Genomic DNA, 23,971 nt, shown 5'->3' with positions numbered 1-23,971 from the left:
TGGGGCCAAAGCGAGAGAAGGGGCTCGATGATTATTTAGGCTTCGCTGTGATTGGCCGGGCTGAGTTCGGCAGAGAATATGACGATGGTCGCCGGCCCGCGGTTAAGGATGACAAACATCATCAAAGCTCGCCGTCCGCCCGCGACTCGAACATCTCGTCCCCCATCACCACCCTCCACCTGTATCGCTACCGCACACCACCGCCATGCCATTCTCGCGCTCTGCCACCAGCGCGGTCGCTGCTGCGCCGTCGCTATTCCGCTTCGCCACCTCTACGTCACTCTCGGCCTCGAGAAGCTCTCCCCAATGCTTCCGCTCCATGTCATCTGCCAGACAGACTCGCCATCTGCAGACTGCAAGCGCATACCAGCCCCACCATCTGCAGCCTCCGCTCGCACCTCCGAGGGGCTCTGGCATTCCCGATACCTCCATTGCTGGCGGCAAGCCCGAGGTCCACGAGACACGCCCCCCGCGGCTGACCGAGCAGCGCGGGAGTCGCATCGCCGCCACCAGCGACAAGAAGAGCAGCATCAGCGTGACAGAGACTGAGGCCCAGAAGCCGAAGCCTGCATTCAACGCTGCACCTGCGCCGTCCCAGGCACCCTCCACGAGACCAAGCCGGTTCAAGTTCAAGCCCAAGAAGGCCGCCATGACCCTCACACCCGCCGCCGTCTCCGCGCTACGTGAGCTTCTGGACTCTCCTGAGCCCAAGTTGATTCGGGTTGGAACCAAGAGCAAGGGCTGCTCCGGCCTGGCATACCACCTCGAATACGTCGACAAGCCTGGCAAGTTTGATGATGCCGTTGAGCAGGACGGCGTCAAGGTCTTGATCGACTCCAAGGCTCTTATCCACATCCTCGGCAGCGAGATGGACTGGGTTGAGGATAAGCTCACCAGGAGATTCGTTTTCAAGAACCCCAACATCAGTAAGTTTGCCACGCAGCTTCTATCTACGATTTCACGCTAACAACCACGCAGCGGAGCAATGCGGATGCGGCGAGTCCTTCAGCATCAGTTAAATTCCGGGAATGACCTTTTAAGTTTCCTATTTCCATCACGACTGGCGTTGCATTGGGAAGGCGTTTTGCGGTCGACAACCACTCGACTGCACGGTCAATTTTCTACGGAATATCGGATATATCCCCTCGGTGATTAGAATTTACCCGGCTTGAAGTCGACCACGCGGGCAGCCTCAACAAGGTCCTTCACAACACTCACGAACCCCAAATGCGCCGGATCCTTCTCTAGATAATACGTCCGGTCTTCATCATTTTCAAACTCCATCACAAAGGCGTGTGTGACGCCTCCCTGGGTACACGTAATCAGATGGACGTGCTACTTGCGGGGCACATCGGCAACGCTTACCGCGAGGCCCTCGGGAGAATCGTTCCGTCCGCCGACGGCCGATTTGACGTAAGGTCTCTGAGAAGTGGGATGGATGCATTTGTCCTTCAAGGACATAAAATGATGGCAGATCTGGAGGACAATTAGAATCAGTACATAGAAGAATAGTACTTGAACATATTCTTACCTCAGCGATTTTCTCTTCGGAGACTTCCGGCTTGAAGCCGAATTGGACAATGTGAATGATAGCCATGATTCCAGGTCCTCACAACCTCTGCGCAGTGTTCGTAAGTCTGAGGCCTTGATAAGGACAGATTCCGATGATTTGGTGGGGTTGAGCTGCTTATGAATACTTTGTTGATGACGTTACGCCATACGGAATAGCTGCCGGCTGGCGGCCCGGAGACCGACATCATGCCAGAGCTCTACCGCCTACCCTGCATCACCACCACGTTGCAGACTCCGAAGACGTTACCAACCCAGCAATGGCAGACTCACCACCTCCGCAAGTCCTTCTAATCATCCGCTTCACAGCCTCGATTCCGGATCTACCGCTCCCCATCTCTACACCCAAGACGACCACAACCCTCTCCCTCAAGCAACTCATCCGCAAGCACATCCCTGCCGCTCACGCAACCTCCCGCCTCCGCCTCATCCACGCCGGCAAGGTCCTCGCCGACACCGCACCGCTCACGACAAGCCTTAGCCTACCACCACCGCCGCCCCCTCGCGCCAAACCGCCCCCAAGCAACGATGATGTCAAAGGAAAGGGCAAGGAGCGCGCAACGCAGGACGATGACAGCGCACCGGAGCCGCGCAAGGTCTACATACACTGCTCGATCGGCGACACCCTGACGCCGTCCGCCCTCACGGCCGAAGCCACCGCCGCCGCCGAGGCCGAGGCCGCGCTCGAAGCCGCGTTCAGCAGCGGTGGTGGTGGTGGCACCCGCACGGCAGCAACATTACTCCCTGGGAGTGGTGGAGGAGCTTCCAGCTCGAGCAGCGTCGGTGCTTCCGCCGCTCAGCCAGGCGAGCCGGGCATCATCTCGTCGTCTTCGGCGGCGACGGCGACAGCTTCAACGGACGCCGCCCCGCGCGGCTTCGACCGCCTGCTCAACACGGGCTTCACGCCGGCCGAGGTGCAGCAGCTGCGCTCGCAGTTCCGCGCGAACCTGTCGTTCACGCACACGCCCGACACGATGCCGTCGCCCGAGGAAATCAGGGTCATGGAGGACCGGTGGCTGGACAACGACAGTGGCGGCGGAGGCAGCGGTAGGCCCGGCGGCACCGTGACGGATGGCGCTACTGGAGGCGAGGGCGGCGACGCTGGCGGCGGCGGCGGCGGCGGCTGGGGCACCGCGACGTGGTCGGATAATGGCGGGCTGGATGATATGCTGTACGGAAATGTGGTCGGCTTCTTTTGGCCGCTCGGGGCGCTGGGATGGGGCTTTAGGGAGGAGGGCGTGTGGAGTCGGAGGCGGCAGATTGCGGTGTTGACGGGGTTTTTGTTGAATATTATATTCGGCTTCTTGAAGCTGTCAGGGTGAGGGGATGGGAGGCTGCACGATGATGCATGGGCTCGGAGTTTGAAGCGTCTGTGTTTTTTTTGTTTTTATTTTTGACATCTATTTAATCTTGTGATACCCGCTGCTATGCAGCTCTACTCTTTGACAGAAGAGATACAAATCTTACATGTTCTGTCCTGGATTGAACGCCGTATTGAAGTCTAAATATTTTTTTTATGACCGGGTTATTTTGTCCAGCTCATCTACAATTACCTTGGTAGCCCAATCGAGGACCTTTCCCATATCTTCAGCTGCATCCTTGGGCATGGCTTTGATGCCTATTCTTTTACAAACCTCCTCGTCTACCTCGCCATTGATATCGCCCTCTTTGAACAAGAACTTGTGGTCCTTGACGTAGTTTGGCCACACGATATCATCCACATAACCTGGCGGGTCCTCCCAGAAGCCTTCCAGCGTCACGTACCCAGACCGCGCCTCTCGCCTACGCTTAGCCGTCTGATAGTTCGTGCGCAGGAACAGCTTCACGTCAAACTGGTCTCTTATACCCAGCTCCGCCATCTCCTCCGAAAACAGCAGAAAGCCGTCCACCATGGCAATCCTGCGGCCGCCCAGCCTCTCCGCCACGCCGGCTTGCTCGAAGAACCGCCGCACGCGCGCCCTGCAGCGCTCGATGGCCTCGGCCGCGATGCCGCACTCGCCGACGGCGTTCTTGTCCTCCTTGCTCACGAAGTCGGGCGGCGGCTCGCCGTGCGCGCGCATGTGGGCGAGCGCGGCGCGCAGCGCGGGGACGTCGATGGCGCCCAGGCAGTCCCAGTCCTGGATGCCCTTGTCGTTGACCGGGATCTGCGAGTCGTGTTTGTAGAAGTCGTCGAGGTGCAGGATGTACGCGTTCGGCAGGATGTCGCGCAGCAGGCGGGCGAGCGTCGTCTTGCCGCTGCTCGAGGGCCCAGACAGGCCGAGGAGGACGGCGGGCGGCGGCGACGTCGGCTTGGCGGCGGCGCTGCTGCTGTTGCCGGCGGTGAGGTCAAAGGTGCCCGGGCCCGGGGCGTCCGTCTGCGCGATGTCTGCCATTTGCGCGGCGGAGAGGTGGGTTGGCGGGGAGGACCGGGCGGTGGGGTGGTTGTGGGAGACCATGGCGGGACAGTAGTAACGGGCCTCCGCCGGGCTCTCGTCCGGGGACAGGGTCGCGCGAGGGTCCGCAGCGGAGGTAAGGGGGGCCAGAAAGTGGATTTTCTCCCTTTTTTCTTGTAGCGGTTGAGGCCGTTGCAGGAACGGAGGGGCAGCGCGAGGCACCTGGCAGATGGACCCCGCGCCGGGGAGCGGCCTATGACGATTGGTGCGGCGGCCTTGCGGCAAGCAGGCACAGGGCAGATCTGGCGCGGAAATTGGGGCTGCCCCAGGTGAGCGCAACACACCTGCGTGTCCTTAGTCTCCGGCCTCCGGCACATACGAGCGAAACATCGCCCAGCTAGCTCTCTGAGATGGAGCCGTCGCCGCTGACCCAGGTGTCTCGCCCAGACACGTTCCAGCCCAAAATCGTCAAGCTTTACGAGGCTCTGTTCCAGCTCCCCAATGCTGACGAGGACCACGACTATGAACAATCCGAGGGCTTCTGGCAGGAGTTCTTCCTGCTCAAGCCGGACCCCCCGAGCTTGCGACGCGTCTTGCAGGGCCTGAATGCCGACCAGATGCTGCACCTCCAGGTAAATCAAGGCTCCCGAAGCAATCTCAGCTGTGCCACGCATCCATGCTCACCACAATATTGCTGGAAAGGTTCCCGCGCAGCAGCTCTTCTTGCGCGCAATTGATCGTGTGCAAGCTGCCAAAGCTCCGTCCGACGAGATCGCGCTCGATGTAAGACCGACCGACCACGCCGTTTGCGTCTCTTCCGCTTTCCAGAAAACCCGCCGACTTACGAACTAGACTTTGACAGTCTTCTTAGGCGCCGTGCTGAGCAAGAAGTACACCAATCCGAGCTCCGATATCCTCTCCGTGCTCGCCGGCCTCGATGACGCCGATGCCGTCCTTACCGACCTGGTGGCTGCCTTGGATAATATCATTCGAAGCGGACGGAATAGTGAGTCTCCTTGACAGACCACGGAAGACCGCTGGGAATCCCCTCTTCTCGTTGGAAGGCATGTTGACACCAGGATAGTACAAATCCGCAGGAAGGCCATCCGTGTGGCTCTTTCCATTACTTCAGGAGCGTATTCGACTGGCCTGATTTCGTACTTCACACATCGCGATCTATTCCCATCATTGATGAAGGTATGGAGGCAAGGCACAGTCTCTCGCAATTGCTGTACTAATGAATCTATACAGTTTGTTCAAGACTCTGAGCTGTCGGGCGAGATCTCCGAACCATTCATTCTCTTGGGACTCCTAGCCAACTACAACAAGTTCGAATTCCAGAACCCCTACCGGCTGCGCCTTGACGACTTCGTCAATGATGTGGCTATCAAGAAGACAGTTCAATGCGTGGGAAACACTTGCCGCGACCTGAGGGACAGATACGTTGCTGTACAGGATGATACCCCTGAGGCTTGGTCAATTGGAACTGCTCTCAGCTATGTGGGCTTGGGTGCCCTGACTGGATCTCGTCCTGCGTCACCCGCCCCCTCTCCGGAAGAGGCACAGTCTCTGTTCACTACCTTGTATGTTACTTCTCAATTTCAGTTAATGAAGATCAAACTGACGATCACTGCAGGCCTGGTCCGGATGCCGCCATTCTCCTTTCCGCCTATGACTTCGCAAACGCAAACAAACTGTTCTGCTTCAACCTGATCAACTTACCGGCTGCGAGCAAGACGGACATTACTCCTTTCAGCGCTTTTCTTTCTCTCACGTCTTATCTCTTTCAGCATGCCCATCGTTCGGCAAGAACGGCTCTCTATTCTCACGTGAATCTCTACATTCTGCAGATTGTCATTGAAGATCCCGCGCTTGCGAAGCGGATATGCAGCGAAGAAAGCAAAACTCCGGTCAGGCTCTGCAGGCAGAGACAGCCCTATCTGCCTGTTGTGCGGACAGATAGGGTCCTGGCAGCGTACATTCTGGACATCGTGATTGATGGCATTAACCACAACCTTCGGCGTCGCCTTGACACCGAGTACTACATGTATGACTTGAATTCCATATGTAGAGGAACTGGCGCTGATTTACTTAGTCTCTGTTTGGGAGTCATACTACGCATCATCTCTTTCCTGGCCAGATCCCGGATACGATTTGGTAAGCGATTCACTGGTTCACGCCGTCTCAGACCCTGTACTCACCACAAAAAGTCTACCACTGGTCCGAGTTGTGGCGATCGCTTCTTTCGTTCATCCGGTTCCTAACCACATACGCCAACGACATCAAGTCGCTCCGTGAATCCAGTCGCCTGATCGACGATACGGTGAACCTCATTGCCCTCTCCCTATCTGCCGGAGAGTCTTTCCTCCCTGATGCGGCAGCATACGACGACCTCTTCTACAAGCTGGTCGAAACGGGCGACATCCTCACCAAGTTCCGCGATGCATACGAACTTTCCAAGCAGTCTAGCTCGAACTCGATCGAGACCTTGGTTAGCGTATCGAAGCACTACCACGCGCTGCTGGAAGGCGATGAGAAGGGCAAGGTCAAGAGCAAGAACCTTAGCCCGAGAGAGGTTAGTAAGGTCATCAAGCAAGGCTATGAGACCCTTTCCATCCAGGCCAGAGAGGACCTGGACCACTGGGAGAGGTACCGTGAGGCAGACCACAAGGTCCTGCTCAAGAAGGTCTCTAGGGCAGCGGTGGAGGATGCTAAGATGTTGGTTGCCGAAAAGTGATCTCTTCATGGTAGGTGGTGATCATGGGAAAGGGTTGCATTTATTTGGAATAACTTGTACTGGAACGGAAAATTTAGACGGCTTTATCCTTGCTTTGGGCGCGGAACCAACTGTCGTGTCCGGATTACTCCCGCTTCCCCAGTCCTTGGCCTTGGTTTGGGGACGTGGCGAGTTTTTTTTTGGTTGAAAATGAAATCGCCGGGTAGGATTAACGGGAGCTACCGAAGAGCTAATAGGCACCGTTCTGCGTATATCGGGAACGGTCTCTTCCTGCACGAGTTTGCTTCCATGGTCTATGTTCTTTTTGCTGGCAATAAGGTAAGTTGAGGACTGTATATATGCATCGAGAGCTCAACCCTTCTGTTCACAGGTGCGATCCCGTTGGATATCGAGTGCCCTATACTCAGAAAGCTGTACATTATCCAAAACATCATCGCATTAGGCATGTTCTCAATCTGCCGTGCGGCTTTTATTGCCGAAGTCTTGACAGAAAAGACCCTGATTCAACAAGACTGCGGATTTGGATACTAAAACTCAACTACCGATATTTCAAAGACCCTTTAACCATACATATCGTGCTAGTAAAATCTGTCGATGAGCACCCATACCCAAGCCTATATTAGACGCCCATGGCAAGGTCAATGTTCCTGTCAAAGCATCCCTCCCTCCCCATGCAGCTATAAAACGATGTAGCGAGCACACCCACACTGACTCACCACTCACCAACAAGAGCTGAGAATAAGTGACTCGAACGATATCACATCACCCAGAAGCCGGTGACTACAAAAATCAAAACGGCATACAGAAGTGTCAGCAAATCGGCAGTTCGTGGTCAGTTGGATCATTGACAAGATGGAGGAAGATCTGGAGAAACGTCAACCAGTGAGTCCTCTACCGTTAGAGCAAGGTAAGTTGGACTCGGCAGGGCACACAAGTTCGGCATATGTCACTGTGGATGAGATTAGTAATGATGATGTAGCGTCCGTGACAGGTGTGATGCCACCTAGGCTGCATTACCCCTACCCTGCGTTCAGTTCGTTGTGGGAGGACGAGCAAGTCCTTGGCATGACAAGAGCAGCAAAGATATTTTCGCCTAGACCCTCTGGATCTCAACTAGAAATCGCTTCCGAAGCGGAGGACAGCGAATTCACCACTGAAGACGTACAGACGACCTCGGTTTCCCCTGAAGTCCAACCAGACGTCTCCACCGCACGCACAGAGACCGGAGCTCAATGGATCGATGATCTAAGGCACGACTATCCCCTTGAATATTTAATTCCTGTTTCCGGCCCTTCGTCCACGGATGCAACTGAACTACGCCCTCCGCAGAGCCAGTCCCTGCCCACCGACCACAACAACAACCTCCTGCCACCACCCCGCATCTTCCCCATCTACCCGCCGCCGCCCACCGACACCACCGCCGAAGAGAGCGATTCGCGCCGCAACTCGCTCGGCCAGATCGACACCGTCATCTCCAACGACCTCCCCACCGTCTGGACACCGTTAGCCGCCCGCACCCACCGCCGCCGCCGCCCCGGCCACCGCCGCCGTCTCCCCCGCCCGACGCTACCACCGCCGAAAGCCTACCCCCTCACCCCGACCCTCCCCTGGCTCGGCGCCTCCGCTGCGCACCTGTCCATCCTGTCGAGCATTGTCGACCAGTGGGACGTGATCGATGACGATGACGGCTTCCTGCCGCGCATCGCGGACTTCCTGCAGGCGTCGGAGATCGATCCGAGCCGCTTGTGCGAGGAGGATCGCCGGTTGCTGTTCGTGCTCGACCATGCGGTGCAGACCGGGGGTGCGGAGCGGTGCGGGTTGGATGCCGGTGCGGATGTGGAGGGGGGTGCGGTGAGGTTTGTGGATTTGGGGCGGGGTGAGGGTGGTGAGGGTGGTGAGGGTGGTGAGGGTGGTGGTGAAGGAGATGATGATGAGGGGGGAGGAGAAAGGGGAAGAGGAGGACAGCAGAGGTTCGTGGATGTGTCGTTGTGGCAGTTCCTGGATTTCTTGAGGGAGGCGCTGAACGAGAATGGATCGAGCGCGCAGCTGGAATTTGACGAGGAGGATGGGGCGGAGAAATATGATGGGGGTGATGAGGCATCAGGTTCGGCAGCGGAGGAGGCGACGGCGGAAGAAGAGGAGGAAGAGGAGGATGAGGCCGAACCGATTCCATCCCCACACTGGCCTCTTACGCCGTCTGATCGTCTTCCTGCAGCTGAGCGAGTACCGGCGGAAGCCAGCGGGAGTGCTAGCCAGACCTTGTTGCAGGACGAAGGTCACCCGCAGTCCGCCAACCGTCATTGGGATCTGCTTATGCAGAAACTGGAGGAATACAACCTGTCCATATCGGATGTGTCCGAAGCGCAGCTAGATGATTGGAGCAGCGTGCCAATCGATGTTATCGAGGGGTACTTTGAGACGCACCTGCGGAACGTTTTGAGGAGGAAGAAGATGAAGAGGGCGTCGAAGAAGACGAAGGAAGATGTGATGCGGGAAAGAGCAGTGCAGGCAGTGCTAAAGGAAGAAAACGCGCTGGGGGAGTACAGAGCGAAAATACTCGGTCAAATTATGGCTACGAAGGAGAGTGAAGATGAAGGAGCGGGACAAAACTTCGCACAGGCCGGGGATGACATTGAACTGGCCACACTGAGCCATGCAGGGAATAGGAAGACGAAAGTAACGACTGAGGTGCAACCGGCCAATGCCCAGGGATCAAAGATCAAAACTGGAACGTACGCTGGATTCGCCATCGGTTTTATCCTCATTTCAGGTTTGATATTTGGCCTTGCCTTTGGGCTTAGGTCTCGCTCGTAAAGGCGACAAGTAAGTAGTGTTGAACCAGGCAAACACGTTGAGTTTTAGTTAACAGAGTATCTGGTGTATTCCATATTATTCGCCTCTCTTCTTTTGCTAGTTAGCCACTACAGCGTATATATTCTATCTACACTGCCTGCGGATATTCTATGGATCATCTTGCCCCCCCCCCCCCCTTTTTTTTTTCAACTAGTCATAATGTGTTACACAATATATTGCAAGTTGGTCAAATAATATCTAGTGCGCTTGTTTATGATTTAAAAAAAAAAAAAAACTGCCGAGCGCATTGCCTCGGAAGTTGCCAGTGTCGTAAAGATAATTGTCCGCAAAGAAATTCGGGTCTGTGAATTGTTTCGCTATCCTCTACTAGAAACTTTTTGATATTCTCAACACCCAGTCATAACCTCCTGTCAAAGGTTTGTTGTTCCACCTATTCCTCTAGTTATCGGCGTGCTTGTCCTGCAGGACGCTGAGAGGTTGCGCAAGGCGTACACTTCATCATACCGGATTATTGCGCCCCTCATCTTGACTCTGACTCATCTCTCGGTGAGACCGATGTGATATCAGAAGCACGTGGCTTGTATGTGACTGGTTAACACCCACCAGCACGCAGAGGCCCCCACGCCAAGGCGGTATTCCCGATATAGTATGGCGTCGTATCCTGCACAAGTGCACGGCTCGTAACAGTCCAAAAGAGGCAACGCTAAAAGACCCTCGCAGAGTGGAGGATTGTAAGACGGAGGATGGTGCCACGCTGAAGCGCACGGGTCGTAAAATCCAAAAGCGGTAATGCTTTTACGACCATAGCAGCAGTAGGAGTTGCCACTTTCCAGGCATTCAAGATGTTCATATTTCGCCAAATTCTCAAGAGACATCGGATCGTTTTGCTAAGAAACTGCCAGCTTCTCAGCTTCCCTCTCCTCTTTTTACAATTCCATCTTTACTTTTCCTCGACCAATTGATCGGTTGGACTCCTATCCCAAGCAGCACCAAAAACCCAAGATTGTCCAGGATTTCTCAGAACGGCATAGAGACAGCAACCATTGTTACCACGATCAGTAGACGTTTCTTAGGTACTATCAAGTGTAAGGCCTGCCTGCCCGATCGTTGTTCGTTGCTTAGAGTTGTTAGCCTAACGAGTGCTGTCTAGGTAGTACGAAACATGGGCGGTGACCCAGTCCCAGCCGACAACCCAGTCCCGGCCGACGAATGCACCACAACAGAACCGAACCCCAAACGGCCAGAACGAACACCGACTTTCGCAGACTACCTCAGAGTCTTCAGCTATGCGACGAAATGGGACTTTTGCATATACGCGATCGCCTCGCTGGTGTCGATCGGAGCGGGTATAACTCTGCCTCTCATGAACGTCATTTTCGGGCAGCTTGTCGACCAGTTCACGGACTACTTCCGAGATGGCGACGACATAACTCGCGATGATTTTCAGAAACTCCTGAATCAACAGGCTTTATATATCATGGCCCTCTTCCTTGCCCGTTGGGGCCTGAACGCCATCGACAAGTTCTGCTTCAGGATGATAGGCATCCGCTTGTCGTCAGCAGTGCGCCTGCATTACTTGCAATCGATATTTGCCCAATCGATCCACGTCATCGACTCCATGCCTCCTGGAGCGCCCGCGACCGCTATCACGACTACATCGAATACTCTGCAGATTGGTATTTCTGAGCGCCTGGGGACATTCGTGCAGTTCTTGAGCACCATCGTGGCTGCCGTGATCATCGCTTTCACTTGGAGCTGGGATCTGACGTTGGTGACGTCCTCGTTGATCCTGTATACCTTGGTCGTCCTGTCGGTCGTCTTGCCATTCATCGTCAAGGCCCAGACGGCGACTGGGCAGGCGGATGCCGAAGGAACAGCTATTGCCACCGAAGCTCTCGAGGGAATCCGGCTGGTTATGGCTTGTGGTGCTCAAGGCCGTATTGCTTCTCGTTACGGAGAATGGGTGCAAGAGGCTATGAAAAGGGCCCAAAAAATGGCCCCTTTCATCGGTGCTCAGTTCGGTCTACTCGTATGTTGAATCAACCTCCAGCCGCGCGGCCCCCAAGACGAGCTAACGTAGAAACAGTTCTTCGGGGTATTCGGAGCGTTCGGCCTGGCTTTCTGGTACGGCATCCAACGGTACATTGCCGGCGGCATCGACAACGCCGGCGTGGTTATTGTCGTGCTCATGTCCGTCATGATGATCCTCACCTCCTTGGAGCGCATTGCGACGCCGCTCATGGCTGTCAGCAAGGCCATGGTTGCCGCCTGTGAGCTGTTTACGGTGATCGATGCGCCCCTGCCCAAATCTGGGTCCCTCAAGCCGGAAATCACCTCCGAAGACATCTTATTCGAGGACGTGACGTTTGAATATCCCAGCCGGCCCGGTGTCAGAGTTCTAGATGCGCTGAGCTTCCGCATTCGCTCAGGCCAGAACACTGCTCTCGTTGGTCCATCTGGATCTGGAAAGAGCACAGTGGTTGGCTTACTGGAGCGGTGGTACTCTCTAAGAGAACAGCACACGCTGCCCCAGGTGGTCCAGCCTAAGCCGCAGGAGAAATCAAATGATGGAAAGGATAACAACACTGAAGATGGGAAGAGTGACCACACTGAAGACGACTCGAAGACGATTGCCAATCCCACCCTCTCCGGCTCCATAATGGCGGGTGGTTTCAATTTGGAAGATTTCGACCTCAAATGGTGGAGAGCACAGGTCGGCCTGGTCCAGCAAGAGCCCTTCCTCTTTAACGACACCATCTTTGGCAATGTTGCAAACGGTCTTCTCGGAACCGAGTGGGAAGATGAGCCCGAAGAGCGGAAGCGAGAGCTGGTTCAGGAGGCATGCCAGGAAGCCTATGCCCATGACTTCATCAGTCGCCTACCCGATGTAAGCATCCAGTCCCTCGAAATAATGGCAGACAAAGTCTAATTAATGATTCGGCAGGGCTACGACACACGAGTCGGTGATGCCGGGGCGAAGTTGTCAGGGGGTCAGAAGCAACGTCTTGCCATTGCCAGGAGCATCATCAAAAAGCCACGGATTATCATCCTGGACGAAGCCACCAGCGCAATCGACGCCAAGAGCGAAAGGATAGTCCAAGCTGCCCTCGACAGAGTCACGCGGAACCGCACAACCATCACCATTGCCCACCGCCTCTCGACGATCAAAAAGGCCGACCACATCGTTGTCATGCAGAAGGGGCGAGCAGTCGAGGAAGGCACACATCAGAGCCTTATTTCCAATCCCACTGGCGTCTACAGCGCTCTGGTCCGGGCACAAGCATTACATGTGTCCAATACTGATGAAGTGGAGCCTGGTACGCTGGCACCGAAGTTCGACGCAGAGCCAGATAATGTATCCAGCAGTTCCAAACAGGCCATGGTCCCAGATCACGACGATAAGTCCGAAGGAAAGGTGGCCGGCAAGCCTCGGGGCTTTATCCGCGCATTCATGGGAGTTCTATCCATCCAGCGAGTGCAGTGGCCTTACTACCTCACCGTCATCCTGTCCGCCATGGCGGTAGGAGCGGGTACGCCGATCCAAGCCTGGCTGTTCGCAAAGGTCGTCGGCGTTTTCCTTCTGCAGGGCGACGAACTCAAGAAGGCAGGAGACTTCTGGGGCTTGATGTGGTTCGCTCTGGCTGGGGGCGTCGGCATCGCGTACCTCTTCCAGGGGTGGATCAGCTTACGCATTCAGTTCTTCGTCAGTGCAGCTTGCAAGAGGGAATACCTTACCGGCATGCTGCACCAAGAGCTCCGCTTCTTCGACGAGGACAAAAACGCCCACGGCACACTGAGCGCGCGGATAGCGAGCGATGCAAAGCAGATAGAAGAGCTGTTTGGCTTGAATCTGGCATTTATGCTCTCGGGTATCTTCAACGTCATCGGCTGCGTCACCATCGCGCTCGTCTTTGGATGGAAGCTCGGCCTGATTTCCATGTTCATCACGATGCCGATCTTGCTTGCGTCAGGCTTCTGGAAGTACAGGCAGGAGGTGCAGTTCGAAGAGATGAACTCGGCCGTCTTCATGGAAAGCTCGCAGTTCGCGGCCGAGGCCATCGGCGCCATCAGAACAGTCTCGTCCCTCACGATGGAGTCCAGAATCAACGGCCGATACCAGAAGCTCCTGCACGGCCACGTCCGGGAAGCGCTCCACAAAGCCAAGTGGACGGCACCGCTTTTCGGCTTCGCCGACAGCGCCAGTCTCGGCTGCCAGGCCTTGGTTTTCTGGTATGGCGGCGGGCTCCTGGCCAGCGGCGAGTACTCGATGGAGGCATTCTTCGTCTGCTTCATGGCCATCATCCAAGGAACCGAGGCGGCAAGTCAAGCCCTCTCCATCACGCCCAACGCCGCACAGGCGCGAGCAGCCGCGAATCGTATCCTCGACATCCAAGAATCCGCGCTTCTCGACCAAGTCCCCCCAACAGCAACAAAGGAGAACGACAGCAGCATACCCGAATCCGAGGGCGGCGTCCGGATCGAACTGCGGGACGTCCACTTCAAGTACCCCACGCGCGACGCCCTCATCTTCGACGGCCTCAACCTGACCATCGAAAAGGGCCAGTACGCCGCCTTCGTCGGGCCCTCCGGCTGCGGCAAGACCACCACCATCTCCCTGCTCGAGCGCTTCTACGAGCCCACCCGCGGCGCCGTCCTCTGCAACGGCGTCGACATCAGCAGCATCGGCGTCTACGACTACCGCCGCAGCCTCTCGCTCGTCGCGCAGGAGCCGACCCTCTTCCGCGGCACCATCCGCGACAACATCCTGTTCGGCCTCAACGCCGACCAGAGCGCCGCCGTGTCGGAGGAGAGGATCCACGAGGTGTGCCGCGACGCCTTTATCCATGACTTTATCGTTTCGCTGCCCGAGGGTTACGACACCGACGTCGGCCTGAAGGGCGTCTCCTTGTCCGGCGGCCAGAAGCAGCGCATCGCCATCGCGCGCGCGCTGATTCGCGACCCCAAGATCCTGCTGCTGGACGAGGCGACGTCGGCGCTGGATTCGGAGTCGGAGAAGATCGTCCAGGCGGCTTTCGAGAAGGCGCGGAGTGGCCGCACCATGATCGCCGTCGCGCACCGGCTGTCGACCATCCAGAATGCTGATGTCATCTTCGTGTTCGATGAGGGGAGGGTGGTGGAGAAGGGCACTCACAACGAGCTTGTGAGGAAGCAGGGTGTTTATTGGGAAATGGTGAGTTCCTGTTCCTCCTTCGCTCTTGCTCGTTTAAGTTCATGCTAACGTGAGAACTCTCAGTGTCAAAGTCAAGCCTTGGATCAGTAGACGGATGCCAGCGATGCATTATAGACCTGACTAACGAACGAGCTCTCTCATCTCTACCGTTTATGGCTTGAAGGATAATAGGATTATTAGCCGGGTTTTGGTGTAAAGTATGCAGTATGTACTGCGATTAATGATTAGTCCGGTCCCTTGAGGAGCTGCCTGAGTTTCTGCTTCATCTCGTCCTTTTCCTTCTCGTCAATGGGTACGTTTTCCTTCAGCCAGCGGCAGTATTCTCCGATTTCGCTGTTCTCATCAACGTGCCGCTCAATCTCCTCCGCAACTTCAGCAGGAGTAACCGTTTCCGAATAGATCTGTTTGATTTCGTTGTACATCGACTCCTCGAACTTCTTCAGCACATTCTGCATGCCTTTCACGTCTTCTTCGCGGAGCTTCACGAGGGCTTTGTTCTCAATCGACTGGAAGCCTTGTCAGTCCTCAAACCATCGCCATTGCGCATCGTTTTCCTTACCATTGACCCTTCGTCCTTTCCAAAGAACTTCTTGATTATGATTCGCTCGTCTTTGCCGCGAGTCCGCTTGTCATTCAGCTGAGCCGCTACATGCGCAAGCTGTGCATCAAGCTCGACTATGGTTCTGTTCACCTCTGTCGTCTTTTGAATGAGCTCGCCGACTTCATTGCGCTTGGCATCTCTACTAGAGTCGTCAGCGGTCACCACTTCGCCTTTGAGCAAACATTTTGGCAAACCTGTCCGCGTTCTCCCTTGACATTTTCGACTGTCTTGGCTGTAAGAGATGAATGTGCAGCGCTAAGGATGGGATTGGGTGATGGGGATGTCCAAGAGCTCGTCCGAGCTAAGAAGGTAGAAGGTAGGTCGAACGGAGGAAGTCGCATTCGTGCGCCTTCCAACCTAGGCTTTCACGCGCTGCGGACCTCATACCTGCGTCATGCGCAATCTCATCCTCAGCCCTCTTCATCCACCAACACTCCATATCTTTTCGAGGACAGAGTTATCAGCACTGGTTCAAAAGCCATCGCCGCTTTTAAACACTATCATCTGAGCGATAATCCACTCCGCTTCGGCTCCTACTATTGCGCTGAAGCATGGTATTTTGAACTTATGATGCGGAATTACCTTAGGCTGACATATTCAAGCCGCCACCCAAGCGACAACAGAACCTCGACGAGCTATTCGAAAGTGCCAATCGCCACCGCACCAACACGATACCAATCAATGAGGTAAGGGCAGCCGTTTCTGGCGCCAACAGATGGTGCTGACCTATCACAGGAAAGCGAGGACACGATTCTGCGCACCAAGCTGGAGTTGGCCACTGAGACGTACGAGGCGGCGCAGGACAAGATCAAAAGGCTGCAAGAACAGCTGCGGGAACGCACTGCCGAGCTTGAAGCTTACGACGACGCCCCTGACAACGACAGCGCAAACAGGATGAAGATCTTGTTGGAAAGCCGCAGCAAGTACTTCATGGCGGTGACGGAGGCACGCAAAAAGGAGATGCGTGCGAGAGAGGAGTTTCTGGCTGTGTTGCGGAAGGTGGGCCTAGACCAGGTTCAGTGGGGCTGAACGAAGGGTTCAGCTAAGTGACCAAGGAGACCCACATCAATCCCAGCCGTGTTAAACCTGAATTTCTTTCGGGTGATGGGGTCAGACATCGTTAATCATGATACACACTTTCCGCTCTCACTTTTGCTTAATGAAGTAATAAGAATAGACTACCTTTCACTGAGATAGTGGAGATCAGCTTAATACATGTGAGTAGAATAGCAATGCAGTGCACGCCTTTCCTTTGGCGCGCCTTCTTCCTGTTCCCGCAGCAGACGACGACTACGACCACCACCACCACCACTTCGCCAGGGATATCACCACCAGCCATCAAAACTTATCCGCATACAAATCCGCCATAAGCAACCAACTCTGCCCCCTAAGCGGCTGACGCACCCACCTCACATCCTCCACCCTCGTCCGCACCTCCGCCGCCTCCTCCACCAGCGTCCACTCTCCACCCTTCTCCTCATCCTTCGCCATGAACCGCAGCACGACGCGCTCGCCCGCGTCCTCGAACACGAACTCGCGACGCCACAGCCGGCGCCACTGCTCGTCGGGCGTGCCCTCGGCCATATTGGCGCGCTCGACGTCACGATTTTTCAGGGCCAGGGCGTGCAGCGCGCGCGTGTCCCACAGCCCGTCGTGGCCCGGGTAGTCGCGCAGCAGGTGGAGCGCCTCGTCGCGCGTCGGCGGGTCGCGGCAGAAGAGCGCCATGATGAACAGGTTCCACGCGATGCCGCACTGCAGCGACAGCTGGTGCGCTGGATTGACTGCGGCGGCCTTGATGTCGTTGTTGCGCTGTTGGAAGAGCATCCGCAGCGCGAGCGAGGCCAGGGTGAGGTATTCGCGGAAGAGCGGCGTGCGCGCTTCCAGCGCGGCGACCTGCAGGTACTGCGGCGGGTCCTCGAAGACGACCATGCCGAGGAACTGCAGGCGCAGGTGGACGGCGCGGATGTAGTCGGGCGACGAGGGGTCGCCCATGAGGACTTTGTTGAAGAGAGGCCGGAACGCCGTGTCCAGCTTGTGCGTCGCCTTCCGGGACGTGTCGCAGAAGTCTCGCAGCCGCTTGTTCCCGAGAAGCTCGGCGTAGAATCTGTTGATGGATTCTTCGTTGTTCGTGCTGATTGTGTCTGCGTCGTTCATTACGTCTGTCATGATCTTTGTCAGGGCTGTGTGGTGACGCCGGGTGGCGGCCCAGTACTGTCCGAACTCGTCGAGGGTGTTGAAGACGTCTGGGATAGTGTCAATTGATATAGTGGCAGGGGCAGGGGCCAAGTCGCTGAGAAGGACCAGGAAGGAATCCATTGTTTGCTTTTTCTGCTTCAGTCCCTTCGCGAGGTTTGGGAGCGACGGGCCGTGGCCGACCCTGCCGCGGAGAATGGTGCGAGCCTGTGATGCAAGGTGCGCGAAGACGTCTGCTATAGTGCCAAGGAGCTGCTTCGGGTTCGGTGCCACGCTGGCTACCTGGCGAGCCGCATCTTCATCCGTCAGGAGAGAGAGCAATAGAGCCAAGCCGTGGTTGACGTGGTCCAGCCCAGCTCTCCTGTTGCCTCTGAGCATTTCGAATGCTAGAGACAGCACTGACAAAACAATTGCATCCTGTATAGAGCCTTGTTGGCTCTGTAGCTTGAGGGAATGGCAGTAGTAAGCGACGGCGTGGAAGTAATGCGGGTCTTCAGCTGTCGCGACAGCAGGCATCGACACAGTGCGAAGCGACTTGTATATAGACTGCTGATGCCATTTGCTCATCGCACCGATAGCCATTGCGGCATGCCGAAGTGTGTTGCTATTTCGGGCGAGTTGAGGTAGCATGACCTCCCACAAGTCGGCGTTGTATGCCGCACTGGTCCACGGCCCTTGAACCAGATCTATGAATTCCTGGAAGTAAAGCTTACTCGTGGCGTCTCGAAAATCGAGGGCGTCTGGATTGATTTGCAGCGGTATCCTTGGAGGCGTGCTACGGACAACCTGCCTGGAATCCCAGCAGAGCTGGATGGGCCCAGGGGCTTTCTTCTTTTTCGGCTCGACTGCATAACCTTCGCAATAACCTCTGTTCTTAAGGCAATTTTCGCAGCGTGGTCTGGCCTCGTCACATTTGATATGACGCTTTTTGCAAGTAATACACCCCGTCCGTACTTTCTGCGTGCTCGTACGGGAAAGTCTGGGTTTGCTGTGTGGAGCTGACTCAGTTTGCCAAACAATGTTCGTCTCAGCAGCTGTAAACCTAACAGAGTTTAGTATCATCTCCGCTAGCGACTTCTGTCCAGGCTCACTCTATCGGAGTCCATGACAGTCCCGTTGTGGATTCTGCCATTCTAGTGTGCTGCCTGTCAGCAGGCGAGGTCGAGATTAGAGTAGCCTTGGAGCGGCTGACCCCACTTTATCGCTGACACCTGCTTATGTAATCACAACCGTCTTGTGCCCCTGAGGAATCTCTGGCTATTATTGTCCCTCGACGGAAAGGCTTACTGTACTGTCTCACTCCGTGAATGAGCCCCACCTTAACGATACATTGGACACCGATCAAGCTGAAGAGCTATTAGATGACAAATGTGTTGACAAGCTGCAAATGGTATTCATTGCTGAGGCGTCTAGAATATCTCGTGCTTCTACATTCTGAGCTTTTGCTCATATTTTCAGGTCCTGGCACATGATAATATCAAGTTTCAACCATTCCTATAGAGTCTTCACGGTCCAGGATGTACTATGCCAAAAAAAAAAAAAAACGGGAAGCTTACCAGATCTAAGCCCAGCTCTTCACTCGGCTCCAATAGAAGGGCTTATCATTCTTCAAGCCAAACTCGCCCCAGTCATCCGTAAGGCGGTTGTAGCTCCAGTAGCCTTGCCAAGCAAGCTTGTTGTTACGTGCACCCTTTCCTGCATGGCTCAATGCAAGAGACATGCGGTAGATATACTTCGGGGTCACACCATCAGTCTCTATGTGCAGGACACCCTCTGTCTCGGAGGGAGAAAGAGATGAGTCTAGAGAGGCCGGGGGCTCCTGCAAGGTCCTGGTTGGTAAGGCTTCAGCCGCAGCGGCAGGTTCCGCGGGGGTGGACGGAGACGAAGAAGAAGACGACGACGGCCAAAGCATCGGATCCACTGGGTGTTCGGGACCGGATAAGCGCCATCGACCGGGTAGTGCATCCTTCATCACTGCTTGCGGAAGGGCAGAATGGGAATGAGCTCCGTTCTGTCCGCGCAGGTATTCTTTGCTCAAATGCGGGACCACGTCAGGTGGCTCAGCTACAGTCAGAAGGGAAATGCAAGTGCCGTCGGGGTAGAAGCGAAGGTAACGGTAATACGTTACGATGAGCACCGGAATCCCCCAGGTCAACGTGTTGCTCTGCTGCGCACCGGGTCTCGTGTAGTTCACAGTGCTGATGTAGCAACCATTGTATCGAACGCGAGGCCGAGAGCGGAAGAGGCTACGGAAACTCGGGTAGGAGTCGGGAACGAGAGGTAGCGTGTGCAGGGCTGATTCAATGAGTTTGGTCCTTCTGGCGGCTTCTTGTCGTTCTTCCTCCTCCTCGGGGTCCGGTATTCCTGTATAGCTGGAGAGGAGGCGCCCGCCTTCGCCATCATCGTCTAGCGGTTTACCATCCAATCTGCAGGCCCATTTATAATGCATAGAAGCAAATCCAAACTCATCTCCAAGAGCAACCCGACGCCATACTCGATCTTCTGTCATGACGAGATACGCCATTCTTTTGCAGACCTGGGCGAGACGAGCGAACTGTGCAACATCATCCACCGCAACGTACATCAAAATGTCGGCGAGTAGTTCTTCGGGAAGCTCGGCGATGGGACATGGTGGTGGGGCCGAAAGATTGGTAGGTGGCTCCTCTCCAGGGATGGATAAGGAAGCGAATGAGGAAACCAGGTCGGTTATGTTTGAAGAGAAGCCGGCTAGTGAGTGGTGGGCAGTGTTGGGCACCGTGGCGGACGCATTCGACGGGTTCGCGTTTGTCGGTTTCTGCTTCGGGAAAGACGCGGCGGGAAAGTGTTTCTTCTTGTAGATGTCTTGAACCGCTGAGTCTAACTGCGGAGCATGTCAGCTCGGATCAGTCTAGGCAGCCATTTCACAAAGTACCTTGAATGCCTTCCGGTACAGATTTACGCTGTCGCCCAGGTTGCCCTGCGTCTCTCTCCTGACCGCTTCTTCATAATGGTCCAACGCTGATACAGGCACCTTGGCCGATTCTGGTGCTGGCTCGGCTAGCTTCCTGCCAAACTGCTTCTCGCCTAGATCATGATATTCATGCGGTTCTGCTTCGTCGGCGTGCGCATCTTTGGGTCGGTCAGAGGGCAGTGGCGCTTTGTGCCTCTGAGAATGTTGTGGTCTACTCGATGTGGCGTGTGCGGTATGTTGCGGAGCGCTAGAAGAGGGCTGATTCTGCCTGGAACGCGCCGAAACTTCCTCTCGCCATTGGCGCCTGAACGTTTCGAGCTCCTCTTCCGTAGGAGTGGCGGGATTCACGGGGAGATCGTTTGGGTTCGACATGATAGCGTGGGCTGCGGATCACTCTAGTGGAGGTGAAAATAAGAATGCCGTGAACAGGGTCTAGCCAGAGTCATGAGCGCATGTGGGTGGGGGGACGGGGCAATTTGAAGAATGACGAGCAGCAGGCAGCCGTGTGAGGTAATCGGCGTTAAGGATCGGTAGGCCCGGCCGTGGCTGCCGCTATCAATCAGCGCGCACGTGGCGCAAAGTGGCGTTGCTTCCCTTTGGTCGCGATCTCCCATTCTGATCTTTTGCCGCGCCCAGCCGCGAAAAAGATGTCATTGACATATCACTGACACTTACACCTCCGCCGCCGCGATCTCTTAGCCTGCGAAGCTCAATACTCCTCCCTCCCCAGCATGCGACCTGCGTTCCGGTAGCACATCCAGCTCTCGCTATCACCATCTTCCGGCGACGCCTGGAAGATCCTCGCCGCCTCCATGGCCGATACCGCAGGCGCAGCGGCCAACCGCGTCGGAGGTCAACCTCACGACAGATTACCACCAACCCCCGACTCGATCAGCCTGCAAACCATGGCGAAGCCTCCTGCGGGCCAGGACGACCCTCCGGAGGACATCTCCATGACCCAGAAGATGCTGTCGGCCGTTACAGGCAGCATCCTCACCTCGCTTTTAGGTACCTGCTTGTCTCCGCATTTGCCCCCCTCACCACCCTGCTAACCCGCGGCACAGTCACCCCGCTTGACGTGGTCCGCGTCCGTCTCCAGTCACAACACCATTCCACTCCTACCTCCACTGCTGCGGCACGCCGGACGATCCCTGCCCTCTCGACCCTCCAGCTCCACAATGCGCAATTCACCAACATTCCTCCCAACCTCGGCGTTACCGCCTGCTGTCGCGAAGTCTTCTGGGTGAACAACAACGCCTCGTACTGCGTCGCCGGCCCCACCGTAATGCCCACAATCGCCCCGACAAGCGCAGCTTCATGTGCTGTTGAAGAGACTCAGCGCAAGGCCTTTACATCAACCCTCGACGGCCTTCGCAAGATTGCTCGCAATGAAGGTGCCCGTACCCTCTGGCGCGGGCTTTCACCCACCCTGGTCATGTCTGTTCCTGCCAATGTCATCTACTTCGCTGGCTACGACTGGTTACGCACCGCCTCAGCTTCACCCGTAAAGAAGAACGTCGGGGACGCGTATGCTCCGTTGGTTGCTGGAAGTACCGCCAGAGTCCTTGCCGCCATTGCCGTCTCTCCCATTGAGATGTTCCGGACTCGCATGCAAGCTACTCATTCACCTTCGAGTGCTTCTAGCAGCCATTTCCGTGACACTCTTACGGGCATGGGCGATTTGGTCCGCCAAGACGGATGGACGAGTTTGTGGCGAGGTCTCGGGTTGACATTATGGCGAGATGTCCCATTCTCTGCCATCTACTGGTGGGGTTACGAGACTGCGCGCAACGTCATCACGGACGAGCGCGAGCGACTCCGTGGTCGGGACCTCGAAAGGAGAAGCATGGGTTCTGGTGCAGTCAGGCCTCGGAGTCGGAGTAGGAGCAGAAGCGAAGAGGATCATACCGAGACCCTCGTCGACAGTTTCGTGGCAGGGGCCTCGTCTGGAGCTGTTGCTGCTTTTGTCACTACGCCTTTCGATGTTGGCAAGACTAGACAGCAGGTTGTTCGACACGGCGGAAGCACGGCTTCGGCTGGCAATGTTGTGGCCACCATTCGACCAGAGGAATCGTCCATGCCGCGCTTCCTTCTGCACATATTCCAGGAGCAAGGGTTGCCAGGTCTCTTCCGTGGTTGGGCAGCTCGATGCTTGAAGGTCGCACCAGCCTGTGCCATTATGATTTCTACCTATGAAGTCGGCAAGAAGATGGCTGGAACAGTGAATGAGCGGAGACACTGAACCGGTAGAAAAGAAGGCAACCCAAACTGGTTGTTGCATGCCATCAGAAATGATGTGCGGAGTTTTGGCGTTTTGATCCATCTCTCCCCTTGGGAGAATTGATGGGTTACATGCATAGGAGAGGCGTTCTTGATCTTGCGATAACCACTCCCACTCAAAATTCTCTATGTGAAAAAGTTAACTAAAAGCGTGGGATGGTCAGAGGTTCCTTTTGAGCGGATATCTTGAGACCTTAGCTGGATTGTCTGTTCAGGCAAAGCGAGTTCAGCGTGTATTACCAATCTTTAGATGTAAAGGCTTAGTTTTATAGAGTGTAGTAGTACGACAAAGAGCCTCACTACTCTTTTGAGCAATCAATCGAAAGTGTAATAATAATCTCCAGTTGTTTCTGATACTTGAACGTTGCTGTGGACTCAGCCTACATCAGACTATTGATTCTAAATTTCTAGCAAGTCTGCTTCTTTCACTTCTCCATCTTGGCCGCCTCCTTCAATCTCGCCAACCGCCCCTCCCTCCATGGCTTATCCAACGCTTCTACTTTACCACCCAAACATGTCGTCGTCCGCGGCTCCAGCAGCACCACCCCTCTCGCCACAACAGCATTACGCAACACCAGCTTCGCGCCGATGCCCATCCGCTCGATGCCCACGCCCTGCACCGGCGCCAGCTCGAACCCGTACACTCGCGTCCCCGCCGCATCGACCAGCAGCAGTTTGTGCGGCCCGCTTGTATCCGCCGCCGCCGCCGTTGCCGTCCGCGCAGTGCCATTGGGTTCGTTGCCATCCTCAGCGTTGTCGACCAGCCGCACGATCTCCCGTCCTTTCGTCCCCTCGCCGCGCTCGCGCGCCTCCAGCGCCTCGACCTGGCTCCACCGGCTGCGGCCCACGTCCTCGACGTCCAGCACCTGCACCGCCACCGGGCCCGGCACCACCGTTTCCTTGGTCATCGCGCCGCCGGTCGCGACATCCGCGGGCAGCCGGTTCGCGGTCGGCGAGTGCGAGTGCGCGAGGCAGGCCGTCGTCGTGATGTCGGTCGCGAGGAGGCGGAAGAGCGCCGTTTGGCGCGTCGCGGCGAGCGGCGTGTTGGGCCGCTGCGGGAGGCTGGGGAGGAGGGTTTGCGTGAGCCAGGTGGGTGATGGGGGTAGGCCGCGGCTGGTGAGGTGGGTGGTCAGGTCGGCGACGAGGTTGGAAGAGGTCGCCATTGTGGATTGGGGTTTTTGGTGGGACATTAGAGGTTTGGTGGAGAGCTTGAAGATTGGTGTTTTCCCTTTGGTAAAGTGGGAATGGGCGATCCTCAGTCCGG

General features: G+C 56.0%; 13 protein-coding genes across 13 annotated transcripts; 7 read left to right on the top strand and 6 right to left on the bottom strand.

The window, feature by feature from the left end:
- Positions 1–205: 205 nt before the first annotated feature.
- LTHEOB_10172 (Iron sulfur assembly protein 1) lies at positions 206–1,019 on the top strand (the record flags this gene model as incomplete). The annotated part of the gene is made up of 2 exons (XM_035506788.1): positions 206–926; positions 979–1,019. 2 exons carry the CDS (start codon positions 206–208, stop codon positions 1,017–1,019), a joined length of 762 nt encoding a protein of 253 aa, XP_035368210.1.
- Positions 1,020–1,152: 133 nt separating this feature from the next.
- Positions 1,153–1,597, bottom strand: LTHEOB_10171 (Dimeric alpha-beta barrel; the record flags this gene model as incomplete). Its single annotated transcript, XM_035506787.1, has 3 exons — positions 1,153–1,308; positions 1,366–1,476; positions 1,532–1,597. 3 exons carry the CDS (start codon positions 1,595–1,597, stop codon positions 1,153–1,155), a joined length of 333 nt encoding a protein of 110 aa, XP_035368209.1.
- Positions 1,598–1,829: 232 nt separating this feature from the next.
- On the top strand, positions 1,830–2,891 carry LTHEOB_10170 (Conserved membrane; the record flags this gene model as incomplete). The annotated part of the gene is made up of 1 exon (XM_035506786.1): positions 1,830–2,891. One exon carries the CDS (start codon positions 1,830–1,832, stop codon positions 2,889–2,891), a length of 1,062 nt encoding a protein of 353 aa, XP_035368208.1.
- Positions 2,892–3,083: 192 nt separating this feature from the next.
- On the bottom strand, positions 3,084–3,941 carry LTHEOB_10169 (Nicotinamide riboside kinase; the record flags this gene model as incomplete). The annotated part of the gene is made up of 1 exon (XM_035506784.1): positions 3,084–3,941. One exon carries the CDS (start codon positions 3,939–3,941, stop codon positions 3,084–3,086), a length of 858 nt encoding a protein of 285 aa, XP_035368207.1.
- A 410-nt stretch (positions 3,942–4,351) lies between these two features.
- On the top strand, positions 4,352–6,678 carry LTHEOB_10168 (uncharacterized protein; the record flags this gene model as incomplete). Its single annotated transcript, XM_035506783.1, has 8 exons — positions 4,352–4,573; positions 4,644–4,724; positions 4,794–4,947; positions 5,026–5,138; positions 5,193–5,524; positions 5,578–5,988; positions 6,037–6,098; positions 6,152–6,678. 8 exons carry the CDS (start codon positions 4,352–4,354, stop codon positions 6,676–6,678), a joined length of 1,902 nt encoding a protein of 633 aa, XP_035368206.1.
- Positions 6,679–7,743: 1,065 nt separating this feature from the next.
- Positions 7,744–9,492, top strand: LTHEOB_10167 (uncharacterized protein; the record flags this gene model as incomplete). The annotated part of the gene is made up of 1 exon (XM_035506782.1): positions 7,744–9,492. One exon carries the CDS (start codon positions 7,744–7,746, stop codon positions 9,490–9,492), a length of 1,749 nt encoding a protein of 582 aa, XP_035368205.1.
- Positions 9,493–10,654: 1,162 nt separating this feature from the next.
- On the top strand, positions 10,655–14,773 carry LTHEOB_10166 (ABC transporter protein; the record flags this gene model as incomplete). The annotated part of the gene is made up of 4 exons (XM_035506781.1): positions 10,655–11,521; positions 11,579–12,379; positions 12,437–14,683; positions 14,747–14,773. The coding sequence occupies 4 exons, from the start codon at positions 10,655–10,657 to the stop codon at positions 14,771–14,773; spliced, it is 3,942 nt and encodes a 1,313-aa protein (XP_035368204.1).
- Positions 14,774–14,907: 134 nt separating this feature from the next.
- Positions 14,908–15,501, bottom strand: LTHEOB_10165 (uncharacterized protein; the record flags this gene model as incomplete). Its single annotated transcript, XM_035506780.1, has 3 exons — positions 14,908–15,189; positions 15,243–15,423; positions 15,479–15,501. The coding sequence occupies 3 exons, from the start codon at positions 15,499–15,501 to the stop codon at positions 14,908–14,910; spliced, it is 486 nt and encodes a 161-aa protein (XP_035368203.1).
- Positions 15,502–15,835: 334 nt separating this feature from the next.
- Positions 15,836–16,313, top strand: LTHEOB_10164 (Mfs sugar transporter; the record flags this gene model as incomplete). The annotated part of the gene is made up of 3 exons (XM_035506779.1): positions 15,836–15,838; positions 15,887–15,970; positions 16,020–16,313. 3 exons carry the CDS (start codon positions 15,836–15,838, stop codon positions 16,311–16,313), a joined length of 381 nt encoding a protein of 126 aa, XP_035368202.1.
- A 309-nt stretch (positions 16,314–16,622) lies between these two features.
- LTHEOB_10163 (uncharacterized protein) lies at positions 16,623–17,855 on the bottom strand (the record flags this gene model as incomplete). The annotated part of the gene is made up of 1 exon (XM_035506778.1): positions 16,623–17,855. The coding sequence occupies one exon, from the start codon at positions 17,853–17,855 to the stop codon at positions 16,623–16,625; it is 1,233 nt and encodes a 410-aa protein (XP_035368201.1).
- Positions 17,856–19,038: 1,183 nt separating this feature from the next.
- On the bottom strand, positions 19,039–20,799 carry LTHEOB_10162 (F-box domain cyclin-containing protein; the record flags this gene model as incomplete). The annotated part of the gene is made up of 2 exons (XM_035506777.1): positions 19,039–20,337; positions 20,389–20,799. The coding sequence occupies 2 exons, from the start codon at positions 20,797–20,799 to the stop codon at positions 19,039–19,041; spliced, it is 1,710 nt and encodes a 569-aa protein (XP_035368200.1).
- A 440-nt stretch (positions 20,800–21,239) lies between these two features.
- LTHEOB_10161 (Mitochondrial carrier protein) lies at positions 21,240–22,669 on the top strand (the record flags this gene model as incomplete). Its single annotated transcript, XM_035506776.1, has 2 exons — positions 21,240–21,435; positions 21,492–22,669. 2 exons carry the CDS (start codon positions 21,240–21,242, stop codon positions 22,667–22,669), a joined length of 1,374 nt encoding a protein of 457 aa, XP_035368199.1.
- A 463-nt stretch (positions 22,670–23,132) lies between these two features.
- On the bottom strand, positions 23,133–23,870 carry LTHEOB_10160 (Mediated genome instability protein Rmi1 protein; the record flags this gene model as incomplete). The annotated part of the gene is made up of 1 exon (XM_035506775.1): positions 23,133–23,870. The coding sequence occupies one exon, from the start codon at positions 23,868–23,870 to the stop codon at positions 23,133–23,135; it is 738 nt and encodes a 245-aa protein (XP_035368198.1).
- Between the last annotated feature and the right edge of the window lie 101 nt (positions 23,871–23,971).

The sequence above is a fragment of the Lasiodiplodia theobromae genome (genome assembly GCF_012971845.1).
Source record: "Lasiodiplodia theobromae strain AM2As chromosome Unknown scaffold_36, whole genome shotgun sequence".
NCBI lineage: Eukaryota > Fungi > Ascomycota > Dothideomycetes > Botryosphaeriales > Botryosphaeriaceae > Lasiodiplodia > Lasiodiplodia theobromae.
This window is presented reverse-complemented; position numbering and strand designations above follow the sequence as displayed.